Source organism: Haliotis rufescens, unplaced genomic scaffold (genome assembly GCF_023055435.1).
Source record: "Haliotis rufescens isolate VD_foot unplaced genomic scaffold, xgHalRufe1.0.p SCAF_1, whole genome shotgun sequence".
Lineage (NCBI taxonomy): Eukaryota > Metazoa > Mollusca > Gastropoda > Lepetellida > Haliotidae > Haliotis > Haliotis rufescens.
The window spans coordinates 72,735,826-72,759,213 of NW_025963779.1; the positions used below are offsets into that span (position 1 = coordinate 72,735,826).

Here is a 23,388-nt window from a genome sequence, read left to right on the forward strand (position 1 = left end):
TAAATTACCTTTATAACGAACACACTTATAACAAACTGACCAATAAAATGAACTTATTTTTTAGCCCTGACCATTTGTTGCATACATGCTGTATATATGCTTATAACAAACTACGGTTATTACGAACTAAAATTAGTGGTCCCTTCGAGTTTGTAATAACCGTAGTTTACTGTACTATAGTTATGTACATGGCATGACAGATTAAGTATAGTCCTATGAAAGAATCGGGTGGTCGTTAACTTCTTTTGAGTAGTAAACTTGTATTGTGCACATTCATTACATAGGTATCTTGGAGCTGATAGAGAGGGGGCCAGGTAAGTACCCTATTTTAACATCATTTGGTATGACATGGTCAGGGACCGAACCACTGACTTCCCGCTCTCCGGGCAGATGTTTGATCCACCACACTACAGAGTCAGTCTGCTGCTTGAGATCAAACAATAACAAAGGGTATCATATAAAGGCATTTATTGCACTCAATGTCTCTTATAGATCAGATATACAGCATTAATTGTTCTGTTATGTATTTACCGGTCATAAGATTACCTTCCATAATAATCCTTCAAGACCAACAGTATTTGTGCACATCTTACAACTCAAATCAGTCTTGATGATAAATCTCGAATTCTGAGGTAATATTCCACAGAGCCACATATTTTTTTTTTGCTCACAGGGTTGGATGTGTGTATACAATTACTTATATATGTAACACTTATTTTTCCATTTCAACCCCCAAACAATTATACAGTCTGTCCATGCCAGCTTCATTGCAAAGCTTGAAGGTATATTCGCTTGATACGAATCTACCTGATAATAGCACCACACAACTTGTTATAATTGAATACAACTATTCTTAACAAGTTTATTATGTTGAAACCACTATATGTTAAGTTTAAAACAAGACACCATCAATGCCAAACACAGAAAGTCTCCATATTTCTCCTCATGATCTTTGTCCAAGTCACAGAGCAACTTTCTCCTGCCGAAACATGTCTCACAGTTATTCTGATCAGAGATGCATGCTGGTCAACAAACCTGTGCCCTGATGAACACACCTTCTCTCCCAGTGGATACACCTTCTGTCCCAGTGGATACACGTCCTGTCCCAGTGGATACACGTCCTGTCCCAGTGGATACACCTTCTGTCCAAGTGGATACACGTCCTGTCCCAGTGGATACACCTCTTGTCCCCGTGGATACACCTCCTGTCCCAGTGGATACACCTCCTGTCCCAGTGGATACACCTCCTGTCCCAGTGCACACATCTCCTGTCCCAGTGGATACACCTCCTGTCCCAGTGGATACACCTCCTGTCCCAGAGGATACACCTCCTGTCCCAGTGGATACGCCTCCTGTCCCAGTGGACATATCTCCTGTCCCAGTGGATACACCTCCTGTCCCAGTGGATACACCTCCTGTCCCAGTGGACATTTCTCCGGTCCCAGTGGATACACCTCCTGTCCCAGTGGATACACCTCCTGTCCCAGTGGATACACCTCCTGTCCCAGTGGATACACCTCCTGTCCCAGTGGATACACCTCCTGTCCCAGTGGACATATCTCCTGTCCCAGTGGATACACCTCCTGTCCCAGTGGATACACCTCCTGTCCCAGTGGACATATCTCCTGTCCCAGTGGATACACCTCCTGTCCTTGTGGATACACCTCCTGTCCCAGTGGATACACCTCCTGTCCAAGTGGATACACCTCCTGTCCCAGTGCACACATCTCCTGTCCCAGTGGACATATCTCCTATTCCACAGGATACACCTCCTGTCCAAGTGCTAACACATCCTGTTCCAGTTGATATGATGTTCATGATGTCAACCACTGGACTGTCTGGTCCACACTCGATTATTTACAGACTGTTGTCATGTCGATGGAATACTGTTGAGTGTGGCATTAAACAAAAAACAACAAGGGTACACTTCCTGCCCTGCTGTCTTGGGCAAATCATTTCCTCTAGTGTTTCAGAAGATGCATTCACCCCATCATCTGTTCATCTAGCAGATACACAACATGGAAACCATAACTAATGATTGGATTGTAAGAATTAGCAGTAACATGAAGCATAGACATCTGTAAATGACACCATTTACTGCCTGTCAGAAAGATTTAAACCTTCATCCACTCTGATCAATTTCACATGCATGATTTGATGAAAAACACAACAGGAACTAAATACATGTACATGTAACTCACAAGTCTTTGAATGGCCTTTCGAAGTGATACAAATAATGAAGAAGAATTTATGTATGTCAACTTCTTTATTATGAGGAACACAACATTTCGAAGTATATCGGGTGATGAAGAAGTAAGTATATCCCCCAAAAGGTGGAGGTCCTCATATAAAGTTGAGATACATAAATGCTCTTTCTTATGTAGTTTAGTTCTTACAAAAATCTAAATCAAGATGATAGAAGTTCTTCCATAAACTACAAATGTTGTCAAATAATTTAGAAATAAGAAACACACTACAATCGACCAGCATGAAACTCATTTTCTGTAGAGATAGTTCAGTTGAAAAAAGTGCACCAGGTCACCTTGGCATTTTGGATATCAAAGGATCTCTGCTGACAAATGTGTATGGGCATTAATACTTCAATGCAGAGTATTTCAGTGTGCAGTATGGCCTTCAAAGAGACTGGTAAGGGACAGAATAATCATGGTTCCTATAAACATTTAATACACATTAGCATTTCAACTTGTTCATTCTTTTTTAGGGGAAGGGGGTCAGTCTCATAACAACGAAATATCTCTGTACATGTGTTTGTAAAATATTGTTTTTGTATTTTCTTCTTGTACTTTCCTGTCTGACCCGCATAAAAACAACCTAATCTGTACAAAATAATCTTACTATACAAATGATAACATAATATAACAATGTATCCATCACTCATGTTGATGCCATCACTTGGCTCCCCCAAGGGGGTCTTCAAATATGTCAACATCATCATCACTGGGCTTTCCTGTATCTTTTGTCTTTTTCTTGGTATCCTTCTTAGACTTGGTCGACACTGGGGAGGAGTCTGCAAAGATGTCATCTGAAACAGGAAGGAGAGCAGTTGCCGAGGACTGATGTGTTATTAAGGACTAATGACTGATGGGTTATTGAAGACTGATAGGTTACCGTATATCGCTGTGTATAAGGCGAGTTTTTCGTACCTAAAATAAGGGGGCTAAGAAGGGGGGTCGTCTTATACACGGAGTCGAAGATCTCACATTTTTTCCCACTGGCGATGTCAACCGGCGTCCGATAGCCAGCCCAGCATTTGACAATAAAACTTCGCATTTCGTCCTCAATAACTGTTCCAATAACTATTTCCATACATAAACATGATTTGTATCTCTTTTCCTTGAATAAAGTTTAATAATTTCTGCAAATAAAGTTGAAATGACCCTCGCCTCGATGCAGATTGACACGGTAAAACAATCAACATCCGCGAGTAGAGAGCCGGAAGTACCGGTAAGCATTTGCATATTGCACATGTGACCTAACATGTGATAACCGGTGAAGCTGAAATCAATTCCCGCTGTTTTTACAGTTGTATTAACAAGTGTTGGAGACGGTGTGTACAAGTGATTGTGGAATAAACACGCTGAATGTGAAGCAAACATAAGCCTAGTTAGTTACAACATAGTTAATTGGCGATTAAATTACTCACCATTGTCTCTTATATGTTATTACTTCATAAATGAATTTTATTTTACGGGCCCCAATTTGGTGTCGTACCGTGTAAACACAAAATGGCGACGTGTGCTGGAGTTACACACGCGACCTATCGTTGTAGAAAAAAAACAACGCAAGATAAACATATTTTTATTGCATATATAAGGTTTGTGTGCGCACTTGTGATGTGTGCGAAATACGCATCAGTCGGAAAGCGCATGTTAAATCTCCAAAGTAACTAACTAACTTCTGATGTCCGTGTGCGAAATACGCTACAGTCCGAAAGCGCACGTTAATCTTCTATATCAGTCAGACTTGTGATATGTTTCATTCCCGGTCGCCTTATACACGGAGTATAGGATTTTGGGTTGATTTTTAAGGCGTGTACAGGGGGGTCGTCTTATACGTGGGGTCGCCTTATACACAGCGATATACGGTACTATGGGCTGACGGATATTGAGGATTGATGGGTTACTGAAGACTGATGGGTTACTGAAGACTGATGGGTTACCGAGGTATCAGCTGTTACTGAAGACTGATGGGTTACCAAGGACTGATGGGTTACCGAGGTATCAGCTGTTACTGAAGTCTGATGGGTTACTGAAGACTGATGGGTTACCAAGGACTGTTGGGTAACTGAAGACTGATGGGTTACCGAGGTATGAGCTGTTACTGAAGACTGATGAGTTACTGAAGACTGATGGGTTACCGAGGTATCAGCTGTTACTGAAGACTGATGAGTTACTGAAGACTGATTGGTTACCAAGGACTGATGGGTTCCTAAAGACTAATGGGTTCCTGAAGACTAATGGGTTCCTGAAGACTGATGGGTTACTGAGGACTGATGGGCTACTGAGGACTGATGGGTTGTTAAAGACTGATGTGTTACCGAGGTATGAGCTGTTACTGAGATGTGTTTGAATACTGTTCAATGAGGACCGATAGGTTTCAGAGGACTGATATCCTTCTCACCTATATCATCCTTGAATATGCTCTTCTTCTCGGTCGTCTTCTTCTTCTTCTTGGGCTCCTTGGGCTTGGAGGCGGGAATGTCAGCAAAGATGTCGGTCTCATCCTTGAATAGGGCCTCGTCCTTCACACTGGCTTTTTTCGGCCTCCTCTTCTCTGCTGGTGCTGATGTAGCAAAGATGTCTTCCTCATTCTAGCATAACACACAAACACATTAGTTGTTAGGTAAATAACATTTGTTCTTTAGAATAATCCACATACCGTATATGACCGCGGATAAGCCGATCCCGTAGATAAGCCGAGGTGCTAACTTGACCATTGAAATACGAGAGAAAATGATATGACCCGCAGATAAGCCGAACCAGGAAGTGAAAGGCAAAAAACACTGTGAAGTCGGACTGCAAGACATGTGCCGGTACTCGCAGATATTAAAATGTATAACATGGAAAACGTTGTAATATATTGAAAAAGTCATTATTATTTCTAATAAAGATTTAACAAACCAGTCATCCACTTGTGGGAAGCTGTTCCTCTTGGGTTTTTTTAATCTCATAATGATCGTTATATGTTGCCATCAACAACGAATCGGTCTATATAGAATTATGAACCCGTGAGAAAATATGTCAGCTAGAGCGAAGACTCGCAGTTTGAATTCAGCATCGTAAGCATGGCGTTTTCGTTTTAAAACTCGTGATGAGATTGTCAGTCAGTTAAAATATACCAACTTTTATAACCCCCTTTACACCACTATTGTATGTTAATCCAATTGAATTAAATAAACTATCATACTATGAACACATTGAATGACCATCACTTACTCACAGGCTTCTCCAGTTTATTAAACTAATCTCTCGAAAACAAAGGAATTAAGCCCCTACTCCCAACACGATCGCTAAGCACCCACAACTTGAAAATGTTTGTGTAAACAACATGACAATACCAATCGGCCCGTTATTATCAGTGCTCATTTCCTTGTGTACCGTGTTGCTTTTTAAACAACAGGAAGCAATCACAGTGGTCACCGTTTGTGACGTCACAGGAAACAGCTGATCACATGTTTTTGCAAATGGCTAACGGAATAACTCGCCGATACAGTTGTTTATTTGCCTCTTTCAATAAAGGTAGACATTTGTTCACTATCAATTTATGAACTTTGCAAAACGTACGTAATAGCTACTGGCGATTTCATCTGTAGATTATATATTATAGCTGTGAATTACATACATTGTTACATGTAAAGATTGTGGAGTTCATGAAGAACGATAAACTTTGAACATTCAATTGAAAACTTATTATCGGAAGTAGTAACATGCATAACATTTTTTTAATAATGACAACATTGGTGTATAATAATAACTTTATTGATAATTTATAACAATAATGGCTCTAGTCGTGGCAACTTCCAAACTTTCGGGAAGTTGTAATCTATCGGACCGTCATTCAGGCGATGTTTCTGACAGATCACTATCTGAAAAATACTATCATGAAAGTGTATCCCGTGGATAAGCAGACCCCTTTCTACAGAATCTTTTTTCTGGTCCTCAAAATTCGGCATGTACGCGTTCATATACGGTACCATCTCATGATTCAATCCATTAAACACACATGGGTAGAATGTACTTTTTCAACATCCATTTATTAAAGTATTCTAGGGATAAATTAACATTGGATACCAAGGGTAGTAAACAAGGTAAGACACCAGCATGTCTACCAACATACACAATTTCTAAATTTCCCTTAAAAACCTTTTGGTGTTTAAGCCACTGTGCAGAGAATGCCTATCAGGTAATTATTTGTCAGTAGTTATTAAAGACAGTGGTCATGTGGAATATGTTGGCCAAGCTCCACTCACCCCCGGAGCCGGTTTCTGGGAGGGTTTCTTGGATGCTGAACTGTCTCCAAATATGTCATCACTGGACTCAGCAGGAGGTTTCTTTGATTCTTAAAGGAGAAGATTAACCTCATGTCACACAGTGTGTAGGTGAAGTAGTGAGTGAGTTGCAGTAAGATGCTTACCACTTTGGTGAAACCCATGGGTATGACACATCAGTGATCATGAAACAATCTGGGATTTGAAACTACACCCAACTTATCCTGACATGGTTGTTTGTTGTTTAACGTCACACTCAGCAATATTCCAGCTATATGACAGCAGCCTTTAAAATAACTGTCTGGTCCAGACAATCAAGTGACTGATATTAAGAACAACGTTGATGACATGCAATCAACCAAGTCACCAAATCTGACCACCTGATCCATTTGATCGCCTCTTACGACCACCATAGGTTTTCTGTGGACCTACTCCAACCCGGAATCCCCACAGGGTCCTGACATGGTTGACTGGATTAGGGACATATCATGGCCCTAATGACGAATATAAGACGAGACAGAGTCATGAATTCTATACCCACATTTCTAAAAAGATAAATAAATCTGTGATTGAGAGTGATGAAACTTCCTAGATGTGCCCTATGTACAGCTAAGTGACAACAATCATTACATTAAACATGTGAACCTAATCTACCTTTTTTCTTGTTAATACTGGCATCAGCAAAGATGTCGTCGTCATCCACAACCTTGGCTTTCTTCTCTTCCTTCTTGCTACTACTGTCGGTCTTGGATTCTTTATCTGCTGGCTTAGATGGCTTAGGTGTTGATGCGAACAAGTCTTCCTCATTATCAACTGGTGTCACCTTCTTTTCCTGTCCACTCACTGATGAAGGCTTGGAGGGAAACAGATCAGCAGCAGCTACAGGGGCCTTCTTCTCACTTTTCCCTGAAGACTCAAAGAGTCCATCTACAGAGTCTGATGGCTTTGTGCTACCACTCTTGGTAAATAGTCCATCACTAAACAAATCCTTATCACCAGATTTGTCCTCCGTTAACACTGGAGCTGATTTGGAGGAGTCTCCAAGAATGTCATCATTTCCAAATAAATCTGATCGAGTCTCAGTTTTTGGAGGGCTGGAATCCTTGCCATCAATTTGAGCAATGGGGTTGGGTTCTGTTGGGGATGTTGGTGACATAGTTGGGGAGAAGTCATCAAAAACACCTGAGAGGGCGGCAGAGTGCCGAGCCTTTCGACTCTGGGGCCTGCGTCTGGTGATAATCCTCACTCGGTCCTAAAGAAGAAGTTTGACACAGCTTAATTCATACAACCTAATAACACACTGTACCCATGTGGGGAAATGAACAAGGGCTTTCAGCAAGACAAGCCAACGCTTTAACCATGAGGCTACCCCACCTCCCCTTGAACCATTTATAAATATGTCTAGTTGAAAAGATAATGCACTCAATACCATTCATCAAATTTTAACATCCACAGGGACTTATTTATCCTAAACCTAAAGAATAAAAACACGTATTGAATCCTTAACCTATTCAAGGCAAGAAAAAGGATATCATATAAGTTAATACGACTGTCAATATTATGAACTGACACATTAAATCACAATGTCAAACTACCAATTTGGCTTCACATGAAGACTGATTTGTTTGTTGTTTCAAGACACAGTCAGCAAAATTCCAACTTTATAACAGCTGCCTGTAAATAATCAAGTCTGGACCACAAAAACCAATGATTGATATTATGAGCACAGCACCATGACGATCAGGCAAGTCACAGAGCCTGACCCCCTAATCCCATTTAGTTGCCTGTTATGGCATACAATTGTAAGCTGAGGACCTGTTCTATCCACCAGGGTTCTATTACCTTTGAAGCACTAGGTAGCACTGTAGTCTCCGGTGGTTCGCTGAAGCCCACAGCTAGTTGATTCTCTGCTGCCCGAGGCGGCGCTGCCCCCGGAAGTAACGCAGCGGGGTTGATACCGAGACCTCCCTGCCATACCAAACATATACATGACACGCACCTCATCTGTTATAGACATACAAAACACGTGGAGCTACACAGATCAGCTCATATATACACCCTGCATATATCATATCAATACATACTGCACACATCATTCAAAAATATAAACTTCATACAGAATTCATAAACACACCCAGAACATATATTCTGATAAATATATCCAGCAAATGTCATTCACAAATACACACTGCACATGCATCGTCTCTGTAATGCACCCTGCACATATCAATCATAAATATGAATAATACAATTGTATAATCACTGTGCCCTGTGTCTATTGAAGGAAATGAAAACAAACTACACCTTGTACATCATTCATTAATACACCCTTCACACATCACTCACAAGATGTACAGCAGTTGGAAGAAAATTTAGCTATGACTTGTTTCTTTACCCCAATATGCATGGAAAAGGCTTCTATGGTGTGTATTGACCTGTGATGTGCTGTCAATAGTCAGAGTATTGATCAACCAGTCCATATAATCATCATTACCAATATTCAGTCATAAATATATTCATATGATCACAATGTTTCTATCCAACACAGTTAATGTAGGCAGGAATGGTATTTAAAGCAACATAGAAGAGTTTCTTAGCTTACAGGCTTACCAAAGAAAACCAGCAGAGAGCAACCAAACTATGGAATCTGCATGAACTAGAAATGGCCACACAAGACACAATCCCCATAAAGTGTGCATCATAATGATTAAACTCTACCACATTTCCATTGGAGACTGCAATGCACCGAGTGCATGCGCACTCAGTTTCAGTAATCTGCACAATTTGCATGGTTTCATTGAAAATATGTCAGGTTTTAATCATTACCTCACACACTTTATTGGGATTGGGTCTTTCTTGTAATTTGTGTGGCTATTTCTATTTAAAGTGTGTACAGATTCAATAATTTGCTTGCTCTCAGCTGGTTTTCTTGGTAGGCCTGGCTTAGAGTCCACTGAATCCTATATCAATTAAAGGTTGTACAGACTGGAACTAAAACTCACATCAAAGGAACACCTACCTGAAGTTTCCCTATTTTTCCAGGACGTTTTTTACCAGGAGCTGAACTAGAGGCTGCAGGCTACAGACAGAGGGACAAATGTGACACCAGATACCAAGCCAGGCTACCAAGCAGCCAACAGTATCAGTCTGGCAATTGTCTAGCAGTGAACCACAAGCAGATGCCACAACACAGCATACAGAAAGTCATTCTAATTTACTGCAATATCTGAGATGGACCACACTGATTGTCCTGATGCCTATTCCAGGTCCAGACAATAGTGCAATCTGTGAATCTGACATTATCTCTGGGTAATTAATGTGATTATAAATTGTTGGAGAAATATGCACAATAAAATGTGAGGTGGTGAATCAAAGTGACGTTTGAATCGTTAGAATCGTTAGAATAGTTTGAATCGTTTGAATCGGACTTGCTCGGCTGCCAACTGGTCTGTATCGAGTCCTGCTTTCAGGTTCAGCTATTAAACATGGTCGATATGGTGCAAATTTGGTATCATTTTAAACATGAACACTAGGGAATAGATGTTTCAGATTTTAGTAAATATCTTGTCATTAAATCCTGAAGCTTCAAGTGACTGGTATGGGGCAATCTAAATGTATTTCTTAAAATGTCTAATAAATTATCTCTTTGTATAAAATGTAACAAGAGTCCCTTTAATTTGTTGACTAAATATGCAATGCACTTCAAACACTTCTCCTCAAATTCCTATCACATCACATCACGGCACATGCAAAACAAGCCTCAAGCTAAACATCAAATGACTTTCTTACTATAAATTTAGTATTTAAGCTAAAGCCTGACGCCAAAAAATTAATCAATAAATGTTGCTGCCAGTATTTTAGAGTCGACTCCCGTCTGAAAGCATGGAAAGCTGTCTAAATACTTTTTTTAAAGAAGCAACAGAAATAACTACAATTAAAACAAACTCAGCAGAAGCATGGAACATGACTGAAGCTCACCTGGTCGACGTCAGGAAGATCTGGAGGCAGTGGCACTTTGTTATCTGGAAGAAAGGGAGATAACTCACTTGGATTACTGAATTAGTGAGTGCATTTTATCTTAATTTCTAAGACTGCCCTGAATGAATTTTAATTATTGGAGCAACTTAATTACTAATCGCGACATCTTCATTAGCAACATTAATGATTTTTACAAAACAAAACAAATATGTTTGCATCTAAATTGTTTAAAGTTGGTACAAAAAGGCCCCTGGCCTGCAAGTACTGTATAAAGTGTTATTTGAGTTAAAAAGGATCTGTCAAGTATTGAACATTATCATTTTGTCGATCATTGTCTTACAAATATTAATTAACAAATTCAAATGTATTTAAAAATAAAACAGTTTCTTGCAACAACTACTAAGAGTGTGAGAGTTTGTTGGCAAGTGTCTCTATGTGGAACCTGTGTGACATTCAGGTGTGAGAAGTTTTCTACTTCTCTAGACCTTCTCTAGATGTCCTCCTCTCACCCTCAGAGATCTGCCTGGTGGGCATCATCTTCTTCTGACCAGACCAACCTCCTGGGTCCATCCCTCCAAACATGGACACCGCACCAGCCAGCTTAGGACGGGTGGGCTTGGGAGCCTCCTGGAAGGTCATTTACAACACTCTCAAGCTAGGTCGGAGAAACCACAGACAATCAATGGTAAATGGAATGTGGTAAACTGCACTCTGTCTAACCTGGCATCACTTTAACATTGTGTATATTGTCTCACAGCTACTGGTAGACACACTTCTCACCACAGAGCTGACACAGACCTATATTTCTAACTGATACCTTCTCTCCTGTTATAACTGATAACATCTCTCCTGTTATAACTGATAACATCTCTCTTGTTAAAACTGATAACATCTCTCTTGTTGAGACACAGAAAACAATGAATGTACATATATTTCTGTCTCTGTTGGGTGTATACAGAAATTTTCATTGTCTGTCCCTGCAGACGTTTAGATAGTCATGTACAATACGATATGCAGTTGGTTGAATCTGTCCGTCTGTCTAAATCTGTAATTATTCTATTATGTGTTATGTTTATAAATTTGTTGCGATTGTACTATTTCCATGAGGAAGCTTTATGCAATGGTTAAACTAAGTCCACTGACATCCAGTTTGTCAAGAACACTTACTGATGGGAACCTCTATCTGTAAATTTATAGGTCATTACTGCTGACTTCTGATTTGTTAATCCAGACAGTTTGTAATCACCTGGAATGCTACCATCAGGATCTACAGTGTCTTACTGTATCTTCTTGTTACAGCTTGTCTTAATTATGAGCATATATTAAAGGATGAATATGGCGCTATAATAAATATTCACTCAAAATAAACACAATTCAAACTTGCACCGAAAGCCAACATCCACTGGTGTTAAAATTTGTTTTATCCTTTTCGTCATTAGGCTAAAAAAAATAAAAGTCTTGGCTCTCAGTCATCACCCGAATCATCACAAAGTCTTCCACACATTTCATTTTTATTTCAATTTTCAAAATAATAAAAAATCCTAATACTTAAAAACAATGTGATCCAATATTGCACACAGTTACTTCCCTTTACATTCGCACTGCTTTACTGCGCATCTTGAGTTATGGTCATGGCAGCAATAGGAGTCTATGCTTGTCTATGTAGAGAGGCCATTTCCAAGGTTAATGGTACACAACTGTATATTCGGTTACATACTAGTTTGAACAAGCAAAACACACACAAAAAAAACAACAGCCCGCCCGTACTATATTTTCAAAAGTCATTGCCTGGGAACCAATTCTTTTATTTTTTTAAGCCTCAGTAGCTTTTTTCTTTTTTTTTCTACATTCAAAGCAACTACAGACCTGCTGGGCCTTTGAATCCTCTTCTGACTTGTCCTCATCTTGAGATGCTGCTGGCTTGGGTGCTGCAGCAGGAGGCTTGGGCTTCGGGGCAACCACAGTGAAGATGTCAGCTCCACCTTTGCCATCATCGGCATCGCCAAACAGAGGGTCAGCTGCAACAGTGTTGGAGAGAACGTGATGGTAAGGGTCCGACCATATGATATCAAGGGGGATGGGGGCCTGGGGTTTTATAAAAAGAACTAAATTGTCCCCCAAAATGCTTGAAAAAATTGAAACAATACATGGTTTTGGAGCTGAAGCTGAAAAAATATCTAGTTTCCATACAAAATCCCACCTCCCCTCTATAACAAACTGTCAGTCCCAGATATCAATTGCAACATGTTATCCCATGTGGTGGGTACACATTTAGGGGAAAAACACATTTTTTGTGATTTCAGAGTGTTATTGAGGATTCCATGCCCAAAAATATCATTCTGCAGAATTTCAATGGCACACAAACCCATTCATTTTATTACAGTCAGGTTTTGAATACACAGGATTACACCATGTGTAAGATATACATCCTTATTGCAATCTTTTAGGAATAGTGATACCGAGGCAAGGTCATTGCCACATTGCATGGTAACTATACTATCAACAGACAAATATCAACAATAATAATTACAGAGAGGGTGCTATGTCAAATTTCTAAAACACATTTTCGCACATTATTCTGAATACCTTTTTTCTTCTCCTCTGGTTTCTTTTCTTGCTCTGCTGGTTTGTCTTCTTCCTCTTCCACAGGTTTCTTCTTCTTCTTGAGCAGAGCTGAAGGGTCCATTCCTCCAAACATGGACACTGCCCCTGCTGGTTTCCTGGGCTTGGTGACGGCTGGGGGTGCTGCTGGCTTGGCCTCCTGGGTCATGCAAACTTCAATTATGTTTCATGCATAACTTGCAGTCAAATTTCAAGTTATTATTCATCTAGAACACAAAATCTGTCAGTGAATTTCGTCAATATAAGGCTAAAAAAAATAATAGTCTTGGTTCTCAGACACCGCCCGCATCATCATAAAGTCTTCCGCTTGTTTCGTTTTTATTTTCATTTAAAACAAAATATCATCCAAATCTCTAAATATTCTGCGTCTCGAACATACCACCTGCCTGCAGTTAAATGCTACAATACTTAAGAACAAATGAGCCATTGCCAGAGAACCAATTCCATTATTTTTTTAAGCCTTACTGGCACTGCCATCTATGTAACTTTTTGGGTGTAGGCGATCATATGGCTGTCATTTTGAGTGATGTTTTAGTTTTGACACATTTCATTCCTATAAAAGGGACTGCATACAAGCAATGACAAGTTTGTAGTCCCTCTCCCAAATCATTATGTCAGCACCTGCTTACAGACAGATCAATGATTTAATATATTGTTCCTATCTCTAAGAGAAACATTTCTTCAGTCTACCGAGTTACCAAAATCTGGCACCCCACCCATAAGCCTGTCTAGAGCCTGGGCACCTTGTCCCCTCGCCCTGGTGTACAACCCACCTCCTCAGCAGCTGGTGGTCCTGCATCAGATGACTCTGTTGTAGTGGCCCCAGCTACCTCCACCTTCTCCTTGGGCTGGGGGGAAACACAGGAGAGTTAGAGCAGGTTCCTGCCTTGTCTACTATACCATCTTACATGGATTTTGCTCATAATATCAACCACTGGTTTGTCTGGTTGAAACATGATTCTCAACAGTCTACCGTGATATAGGTGGACTATTTCTGACTGCAGTGTTAAACATCTATCTATGTGAATGAGGGTATACAGTATCACAAATTTACATTCAATGACGATTGACCCTTGCCATGTCCATACTTTTGCAATGTAAACATACCTTGTCTTTCTTGGTGTCAAATAAGCCATCATCATCATCATCAAACAGGTCTGTGGAGCTAGACTTGGTTGTGGCCCCTCCAACTTTCACTGATGGCTTAGCAGAAGGGGCTGCTGTAGCTGGTTCAGCTTTAGACTGCAACACATCACCCGTAGCAGGATTATATGCAATGCTGTTCAGTTATTATATCATAGTTTTGCCTCCCTGCCCGCATTCACAGAAAAGTTAGATAATTGGATGACTGCGTGGATCCAGTGTTTAATTATACACACTGTCAACCATTTCATTCTTATGAAGCTTTTGTGTACACATGGAAACAATGCTTGGTGGAATACTAACTTCCAAAGGTGTTTTAAAGGGGACTGCATGTATAGCTGCTCAGGATATGCTGAGTTATTCTCTGAGCCTCCAAATGATCTCTGTTTACTGAGGCAATCAGACCCAGTGCCTGCTTAGTGATACTTGCAGAACCTTCCTGAGGTCCCTGTTTACTGAACTGATCCAACCCTCTGCTCATTGACACTCACGGAGCCTCTCAGAGGTCTCTTACTGAATTGATCCAACCCAGTGCCTGTTAATTGTTACTCACCAAGCCTCCCAGTCTCTAACTGATTAGATTTAACCCAGTGCCTGGTAATTGTTACTCACCAAGCCTCCCAGTCTCTAACTGATTAGATTTAACCCAGTGCCTGGTAATTGTTACTCACCAAGCCTCCCAGTCTCTAACTGATTAGATTTAACCCAGTGCCTGTTAATTGTTACTCACCAAGCCTCCCAGTCTCTAACTGATTAGATTTAACCCAGTGCCTGGTAATTGTTACTCACCGAGCCTCCCAGTCTCTAACTGATTAGATTTAACCCAGTGCCTGTTAATTGTTACTCACCGAGCCTCCCAGTCTCTAACTAATTAGATTTAACCCAGTGCCTGGTAATTGTTACTCACCAAGCCTCCCAGTCTCTAACTGATTAGATTTAACCCAGTGCCTGGTAATTGTTACTCACCAAGCCTCCCAGTCTCTAACTGATTAGATTTAACCCAGTGCCTGTTAATTGTTACTCACCGAGCCTCCCAGTCTCTAACTGATTAGATTTAACCCAGTGCCTGTTAATTGTTACTCACCGAGCCTCCCAGTCTCTAACTAATTAGATTTAACCCAGTGCCTGGTAATTGTTACTCACCAAGCCTCCCAGTCTCTAACTGATTAGATTTAACCCAGTGCCTGTTAATTGTTACTCACCGAGCCTCCCAGTCTCTAACTGATTAGATTTAACCCAGTGCCTGGTAATTGTTACTCACCAAGCCTCCCAGTCTCTAACTGATTAGATTTAACCCAGTGCCTGTTAATTGTTACTCACCGAGCCTCCCAGTCTCTAACTGATTGGATCCAACCCAGTGCCTGTTAACTGTTACTCACCGAGCCTCCCAGTCTCTAACTGATTGGATTTAATCCAGTGCCTGTTAATTGTTACTCACCGAGCCTCCCAGTCTCTAACTGATTGGATTTAATCCAGTGCCTGTTAATTGTTACTCACCAAGCCTCCCAGTCTCTAACTGATTAGATTTAACCCAGTGCCTGTTAATTGTTACTCACCGAGCCTCCCAGAGGTCCCTGTTTACTGAAGAGGTCCACTCCTGGTGCCTCCTCACTGGCCCCACCAAACAGAACATCCTCATCCTCAAACAGGCTCTTGCCACCAGCCTTGGGCTTGCTCTGCTGTAGGATAGATTACAAAATATTTTCTTAGCAGTTAAACAAAAGTTTATTCTCTATTTCAACTAAATCAGCCTATATCATCTATAATGCAGAAAGAAATTTAAACAATGCTACAATGTTTCAGAAGTACAACAAATTGGCCCACAGTGTGGTGACATCACTTCCCCTCAAGACGTGTGCTTTGGGTTAAGTTAGACATCCTCTCTCATTTCACCTTTGTGTCTGTATTGTAAGTATGTGCACTTGCAATATTCAAAGCAAATCATGACAGAGAACATCAAGGACAAGCTTCACAAAGTTCACATAACGGGACTCAGATCTTCAGCACACCAGCCAAAGACTCAAGCAATAGACTGCACACTGGCCCCATAACTGTAATTGAGTGAGTTATTATTTAGAGCCACATCAGACATCTGACTATCACACCGATTCACAAGTATTGTTCTCTAGGAAGACGAATATTTTTGCAGGTCCGAGTGACACAGCTACTGGCATGAAAACCCCTAAGCCTGCTTGGCTCTGATGTTTTACATCCATAATGCACGTACCCCTAGTTCCCTCATTTTTACACAGTCACATTTTAACTTTGCTACAAAGAGCTCAGGTATATGTGCATAAAATACACAAAATAAATCACCATTACCCAGTTAATATGTGTGTGTACAAATATGCAAGAAACATTAAAAAACAAAAACAAATACCATCCCTCTGCTTAATTACCTAATATATCCTTTTCAACTTGGAAACCTTTTCAGATCTATATTTACTGATCATGTACAGGCATCACACACCTTACTGCAGTGAATAATACATAAAAATACCACTACGTCTGGCCTGTTGTCAATTAGACATGTATATCACTGTTGTGAGTTGATGCAACATGCGACATACTTCAGGCAGCACACATACAGATAGAAACTGGAAGCCCCCTGAAACAGCATCTTAAGCAGAATAACTTAACAAAAAGGATATCGTATTCGACGATATAAGCACCCAGGGCGCTCTCAAAATTAGAAATAGGGGGCTCTTATTAGAATGTTATTTTGGTGAAAAAAACTGAGTTGAAGGATAATATTGTTATTTATGCTGAAATATTTATGTACGACAGATATATTTTTCCATAGTTTAATTGACCATAATTAAGGGTGCATATAACACATGAGTGCGTATTATACACGAATAAATAAGTCTTGTGTACGTTGATCAATCGGAAGGGGTGCTAATTGGAATTGTTCACCAGCCAATATCTTAGCAAATGTCACCGTGGGCGCTTATTAGAGCGGGGGTGCTTATTACGTTGAATATTGTACTCTTTTGTGGAAGAATACCAATAATACTGGACCGACAGGAGTAAAAACATATTGAATACCCAAATAACCCGATGTGAATGATAGCGTGCGTAAATAATCAATGGCTCCACAGATGACCTGGAGCCCTGCACTTTACCCCTACTCACTCCACCCAAAAAGTCTCAGAAGAAACTGGACAGAACCACGGTACCTCTTTCTTGGCAGTGCTGGCTGCTGGTTTAGGTTTTGGTGCTGCACCAAACAAATCTGCATCTTCGACATCCTCATCAAACAATGACAGTGTGGACTTGCGGGGTATGGGTTTCACATCCGGCTTCTCTTCCTCAGGGGTGGCCTGACACAAGTACACAAACATTTCACTTCTCAAATCCACAAGTAGACAAACATTTCACTTCTCAAATCCACAAGTAGACAAACATTTCACTTCTCAACTCCACCAGTACACAAACATGCACTTCTCAAATCCACCAGTACACAAACATTTCACTTCTCAAATCCACCAGTACACAAACATTTCACTTCTCAAATCCACCAGTACACAAACATGCACTTCTCAAATCCACTATACACAAACATTTCACTTCTCAAATCCAACCGTACACAAACATTTAACTCTATTGTTACTGACACTAAATAGATAACATACAAATAGTTTTCTATGAACATTATTACAGGTAGAAAGAGGGATTCTTAAAACTTAAAAAGCTATTTTTTGGTAATTTAATTCAGATGGGAATAGGTAAGAAACATTCATGGAACACTATAAGTTCCATGACCTTGTCAAGACAGACCTAAAAATTCAAGGTGTTTTCAAATAGATGTGCACCCTGAACACTGTCCTCACCTTGGCAGGCTCCTCTGCAGGGGTTTCGGTCTTCTTCTTCAGAATGTCAGCACCCCCAAACAGTGCCACCCCACCAACAGGCTTCTTCTTGCCTCCACTGCTACGATTACAACACATCTCATACAACATGTACAACATCTCATAGGTGAATCGGAGGTGATGATTGTTTCTGATAACAATTTAATGTGTGACACAGGCAACCATGGCCAGAGACTCTTTCATAATGCTGTAATGGATAAAATATGTAGATGTAAAATAAGTATTACGTTATGTGTTTCACATGAAGAATACCATAAAACTCACCTGTCTTTGGGTTTTGACTTGAACGAGAACATATCTTCTTCGTCTTCTAAATCATCATCAAACAGGCTGCTGGACCTCGGCTTTGCTTTGTCTCCCTTCTGTAACAAATAGCACAAAAAAGTTGTATCTAGGTTTTGTTTTGATAATACTACAAATATTACTGGTCGTATCCTATGTCTTTAGTGGATCTCGACTTCTTGCCATATTACTGCTTACTGGTCAATAGCATTCAAATAATGTTAACATGCCACCTACCTACAACAGTTAGCCTTGCAATGAAACAGAACACATACTTGTAACCAGTATTGTACACACGCCAAAAGCAGTTCAAATCAATAACTATATTAAATATAAATATATTCCAAGTACAATCATTATTTTCGTAATATCATCTCTGCTCATACCCCAGTGATTCCACCTACTGGTATTTGAGTGTAAGAAATACCTTGGAATAGCATTTTCAGTCCCTGACGATCCCAGTGTTAAGTATAGATATCATTGAAATAATATTGACAACATAACTCTGTTCTCTTCCATATAAAATGTGCAACTTTCAGTATCTGTGAATACAAACGCAACAAATGTTATATTTGGGATAGCACTTTCTGAGTAAAGTACAGATTCTCATACTCTTTTGGGTTGAGTCCTGTCCGGGATTCGAACCCACACTGCCAGAGTGAGGCACCTCTACCAGGTGTCAGACTATCATTTTTGTGGAAGCCTCGATGGCTGAGTGGGTTAGATCGCTGACTTTGTGTGCTGGCGATTAGGTGCCTCACTCTGGCAGTGTGGGTTCGAATCCCGGATGGGACCCAACCCAAAAAAGTATGAGAATCTGTACTTTACTCAGAAAGTGCTATTCCAAAAATAACATTTGTTAGATTTGACCTCTTTCTAAATGGCATTGTGTGTTCATATAAATACCAACATTTCTTGTCATTGGCTTATAAATATATAAATCCTAGGACCAACTGATTTGGGAGAGTATCCAAAACATGTTAAAATGGTGGGGATATCTTCAGTTGCATAAGCACAGAAAGGCATTAGTGATGAATAGGGTAAGTTTAATACAGTTATTCTTGTTGTTTTCATAAATTGCATGTTCTGATATGTTTCATTAATGTAAAAAAATATCATTGAAAAGAACAACACTGTACCTTATCTTGTGTAGGTTTGGCTGTGGGCTTGCTTGCTGCACCAAACAGATCGTCTTGTTTCTCCTCATCATCCAGGAAGAGACCTGAGGCAGCGGCAGTAGTCTTTGGCTTGCTGGCTTTACTGCTGCAAGAGAAGCATTTTGGTTAGCGTTTACAATGATTATGGTGCCATATTAAACACTTTTTGGTTTGCTTGCTCCACTGCTGGAAAAAGTGATATTCTTGTTGCCATGTTTACGGTGCCATATTCAAAACTTTTGGTTTGCTGGCACTAGTGCAGGAAGAAGTGATATTCTGGTTGCCAAGGTTAGGGTGCCATATCCAAAACGATTGGGTTTACTAGTTCTACTGCTGACAGAAGACATATTCTGGTTGCCATGGTCATAGTGCCATATTCAACACTTTTTGGTTAACTAGCTCTACTGCTGGCAGAAGACATATTCTGGTTGCCATGGACATAGTGTCGTATTCAACATCTTTTGGTTTACTAGATCTACTGCTGGAGGAAGACATATTCTGGTTGCCATGGTCATAGTGTCGTATTCAACACTTTTTGGTTTACTAGATCTACTGCTGGAGGAAGACATATTCCTGTTGCCATGGACATAGTGTCATATTCAACATCTTTTGGTTTACTAGATCTACTGCTGGAGGAAGACATATTCTGGTTGCCATGGGCATAGTGTCATATTCAACACCTTTTGGTTTACTAGATCTACTGCTGGCAGAAGACATATTCTGGTTGCCATGAACATAGTGTCATATTCAACATCTTTTGGTTTACTAGATCTACTGCTGGCAGAAGACATATTCTGGTTGTCATGGACATAGTGTCATATTCAACATCTTTTGGTTTACTAGATCTACTGCTCGCAGAAGACATATTCTGGTTGCCATGGACATAGTGTCATATTCAACATCTTTTGGTTTACTAGATCTACTGCTGGCAGAAGACATATTCTGGTTGCCATGGGCATAGTGTCGTATTCAACATCTTTTGGTTTACTAGATCTACTGCTGGAGGAAGACATATTCTGGTTGCCATGGTCATAGTGTCGTATTCATCACTTTTTGGTTTACTAGATCTACTGCTGGAGGAAGACATATTCCTGTTGCCATGGACATAGTGTATTATTCAACATCTTTTGGTTTACTAGATCTACTGCTGGAGGAAGACATATTCTGGTTGTCATAGACATAGTGCCGTATTCAACACTTTTTGGTTTGCTGAAAGAAGTGATATTTTGGTTGCCGAGGTTAGGGTGCCATATTCAAACATTTTGGTTTACTAGATCTACTGCTGGAGGAAGAGATATTCTGGTTGCTATAGTCATATCGCCATATTCAACACTTTTTTCTTACTAGCTCTACTGCTGGAAGAAGTGATATTTTGGTTGCCATGGTGCCATATTCAACAATTTTTGGTTTGCTGGCTCTACTGCTGTAAGAAGAAACATTCTGGTCACCATGGTTACACTGCCAAAATAGCAAGCACAACACCTTACAAATACACAAAACTAAATAATTAAGAACATCAAGAAGTCTAATTTAGATTTTGGGGGGAGATATTTACAAATAAACACACTTCAATCAAATGTATTTCCTATGTGTGTCAACACACAATATTGTTTGTGTGTGTGGCAGTCACTGACACAGCGCATGAAACAATGAATCAGTAACAGTTAATGTGTATGTTGGAACGCAGGAAACTTGGAGAAGAACGTAAAGATACAGAGATAACCATGTTGCCTCCGAGCTGCACCATAAGCCATGGCCAAGTCAGTTATTGTAATAATGTTTTCTTTACACTGCATTGTGAAAGAGAACCTTCTCGATTTGATGGAAGCCGTAAACATTCTTCAAGAAAGGCTTGAGGCTCTGACTGATTCTACTGTACAGACATTTAGCTTACAGTCTGTGACACTAACACAGGATCTGCTTCTCTAACGGCAGCTATGAATAATTCCAGCACTAGTGTCCCATTGGCTAGCAGGTCATAAGGCATGGTACATTTGCCTGATGGTAGCTGTACTCCCTTCCCCTACCACATGGCAGGGCGTGCTTCAGCTGCCCGGACCATGTAGAGATGTGCACTTACAAAGTGATTACATCATTACAGCTCCGTAACATATACACAGTGAAACCTCATTAATCCGGACCCTGGTAGTCTGGAAACACAGCTTCTGGGAGATATTTGAAATGTCAACAGATATTTGAAGGACAGTACTCTGTACCCATGATTCATTAAACTGGAAAGTTGTTAATGTGTTACTGTCCTGATTCATCAGGTTTTACTGTAGAGAGATCAACATGTTACATACTGTCAAAGGCATGGTTAAGCATATATATATATTGAATTGTCCTACAAAACTTCCCATTACATCATAATATTACAGAGGACTAGTTAACACATGCACTGTGTTACATCATAACATGTCTGTATCCAAAGCTACACACGAGGGTGTGTTATGTCCACTGTTACAGCGGCTGTTATCTTTGTAACCAAGTAACCGGTATGTGCATGTGTCGAGGTTGGATGATTTGATTTAGATGAGAGGGGAGTAAGCCTTGGTTCAGGGTTTGCATCATTGTGTAATAGCGTTTCTTGTTCATAGCCCACGTGTTGTGGGTTAGTGCCCTACCCTGCTGGTGATATGGATTCAATGCTGTCCGCTAATACCTCGAGTTTTGACATTCATGTCACCCTATCGGGCATGGGAGAAGCTCGCTAGTGTTTAATAAAAAATATGTTCATTGAACTTTGGCTGTCAACCTATAACATTTCATACCTAACTGTAGGAGCTCGCTAAATACAATATTTATTCCTAATACATGTACTATCCCCAAACACACTTGTGTGATAACCTCCTGAGATATGGAGCTAAAGTACTTGACAGTGATTGACACTGATTGTACATGCAGATCCCATTTTCTTCATACTTTAGTAAATATTACTCAACATGGTCAGGAGCTGCCATTTTGTAGTCATGGATACCAAAAATCACTTTCGCACACGTGTTGGGTGGAGATTTAGATAATCACCTTGTATCTTATTTGTTCCTAAATATGCATATTAGAACATAACACATCCATGGATATAAAGTCATGGATGAGGAGTGCCAATGTGATACATATTTTATATTGGTTATTGAATATGCTATTAAGTATAATTTTCTTATTTTTCTTTTTAAGATGTAATTGTTGCTATATAAGTGCAATAATGGTGGACTCGACATTAAACCCCATTTCACCTCACCTCACCTCACCTCACCTAAGATGTAATTTGTTCACATATTCATCAAAAGCCAGAATAAGACCAGTAGTAGACTTTTTAAAGGATTAACATCCCTCGAGTTGAAGGAGCTAGTTAACACTGGTACACGAAATGAAAATGATCAAGGGCTTCCTGCTTATGATTAAACTGATAACAGTTAGATATAGATGTTCACAAGTTAAACCGTGGAGGCTAGTCTGTCTTACAGACCCTGATACAAATATATATCAAATACAGCCCATGCAATTCTATAATGTTTTGCAAGTCTAAATGAAGAGAGTCACTGGGCTCCTTTTTATTATATTTTTATTAAGATAACTGAACAACTGTTTTTTTTATGTAGGATATGTTCATTTCAGAGACTAGATTTTAGTCTACATGGAGGCCTGTAAGAACATTTTACCTCTGAAACATTACAAAACATACGAGATGGTAATAAAAAAGGATCTGTATTTTTTCCACTTACAACTAAAAGTTCATACAGTGACCGTGACATTAACACTTATGCTTCCTGCAGTGGGACTCAAGAGGTATGTGTTCCCTCTCTAATTGAGGATTTCCTGTCACACA

At 40.0% G+C, this 23,388-nt stretch overlaps 2 protein-coding genes across 14 annotated transcripts in view; one reads left to right on the forward strand and one right to left on the reverse strand.

Moving 5' to 3' along the window:
* Window positions 1–451: 451 nt before the first annotated feature.
* LOC124139735 (WASH complex subunit 2A-like) overlaps window positions 452–23,388 on the reverse strand; it is a 60,147-nt gene continuing 37,210 nt past the window's right edge. For 2 of the 13 annotated variants that reach the window (XM_046507040.2, XM_046507035.2), the window contains 17 exons: window positions 19,545–19,668; window positions 18,388–18,485; window positions 18,085–18,184; window positions 17,431–17,574; window positions 15,808–15,930; window positions 14,216–14,350; window positions 13,882–13,956; window positions 13,073–13,247; window positions 12,353–12,504; window positions 10,996–11,113; window positions 10,487–10,530; window positions 9,528–9,587; window positions 8,351–8,476; window positions 7,163–7,760; window positions 6,491–6,579; window positions 4,642–4,831; window positions 452–3,043 (listed from right to left, as the gene is read on the reverse strand). In XM_046507040.2, coding sequence (XP_046362996.2) covers window positions 2,910–3,043; window positions 4,642–4,831; window positions 6,491–6,579; window positions 7,163–7,760; window positions 8,351–8,476; window positions 9,528–9,587; window positions 10,487–10,530; window positions 10,996–11,113; window positions 12,353–12,504; window positions 13,073–13,247; window positions 13,882–13,956; window positions 14,216–14,350; window positions 15,808–15,930; window positions 17,431–17,574; window positions 18,085–18,184; window positions 18,388–18,485; window positions 19,545–19,668 — 2,485 coding nt within the window. In that variant the 3' untranslated portion in view covers window positions 452–2,909. The remainder of the gene's footprint in view (window positions 3,044–4,641; window positions 4,832–6,490; window positions 6,580–7,162; window positions 7,761–8,350; window positions 8,477–9,527; window positions 9,588–10,486; window positions 10,531–10,995; window positions 11,114–12,352; window positions 12,505–13,072; window positions 13,248–13,881; window positions 13,957–14,215; window positions 14,351–15,807; window positions 15,931–17,430; window positions 17,575–18,084; window positions 18,185–18,387; window positions 18,486–19,544; window positions 19,669–23,388) is intronic. The other 11 variants (XR_007222472.1, XR_007222483.1, XR_007222466.1 and 8 more) reach the window with 11 other exon arrangements.
* On the forward strand, window positions 1,016–2,035 carry LOC124139736 (proline-rich extensin-like protein EPR1). The gene has a single exon (XM_046507041.2). The coding sequence runs from the start codon at window positions 1,016–1,018 to the stop codon at window positions 2,033–2,035; it is 1,020 nt and encodes a 339-aa protein (XP_046362997.2).

Coding starts and splice junctions, on each gene's coding strand:
- LOC124139736 (XM_046507041.2), top strand. CDS start 1,016: ATGCATGCTGGTCAACAAACCTGTGCCCTGATGAACACACCTTCTCTC.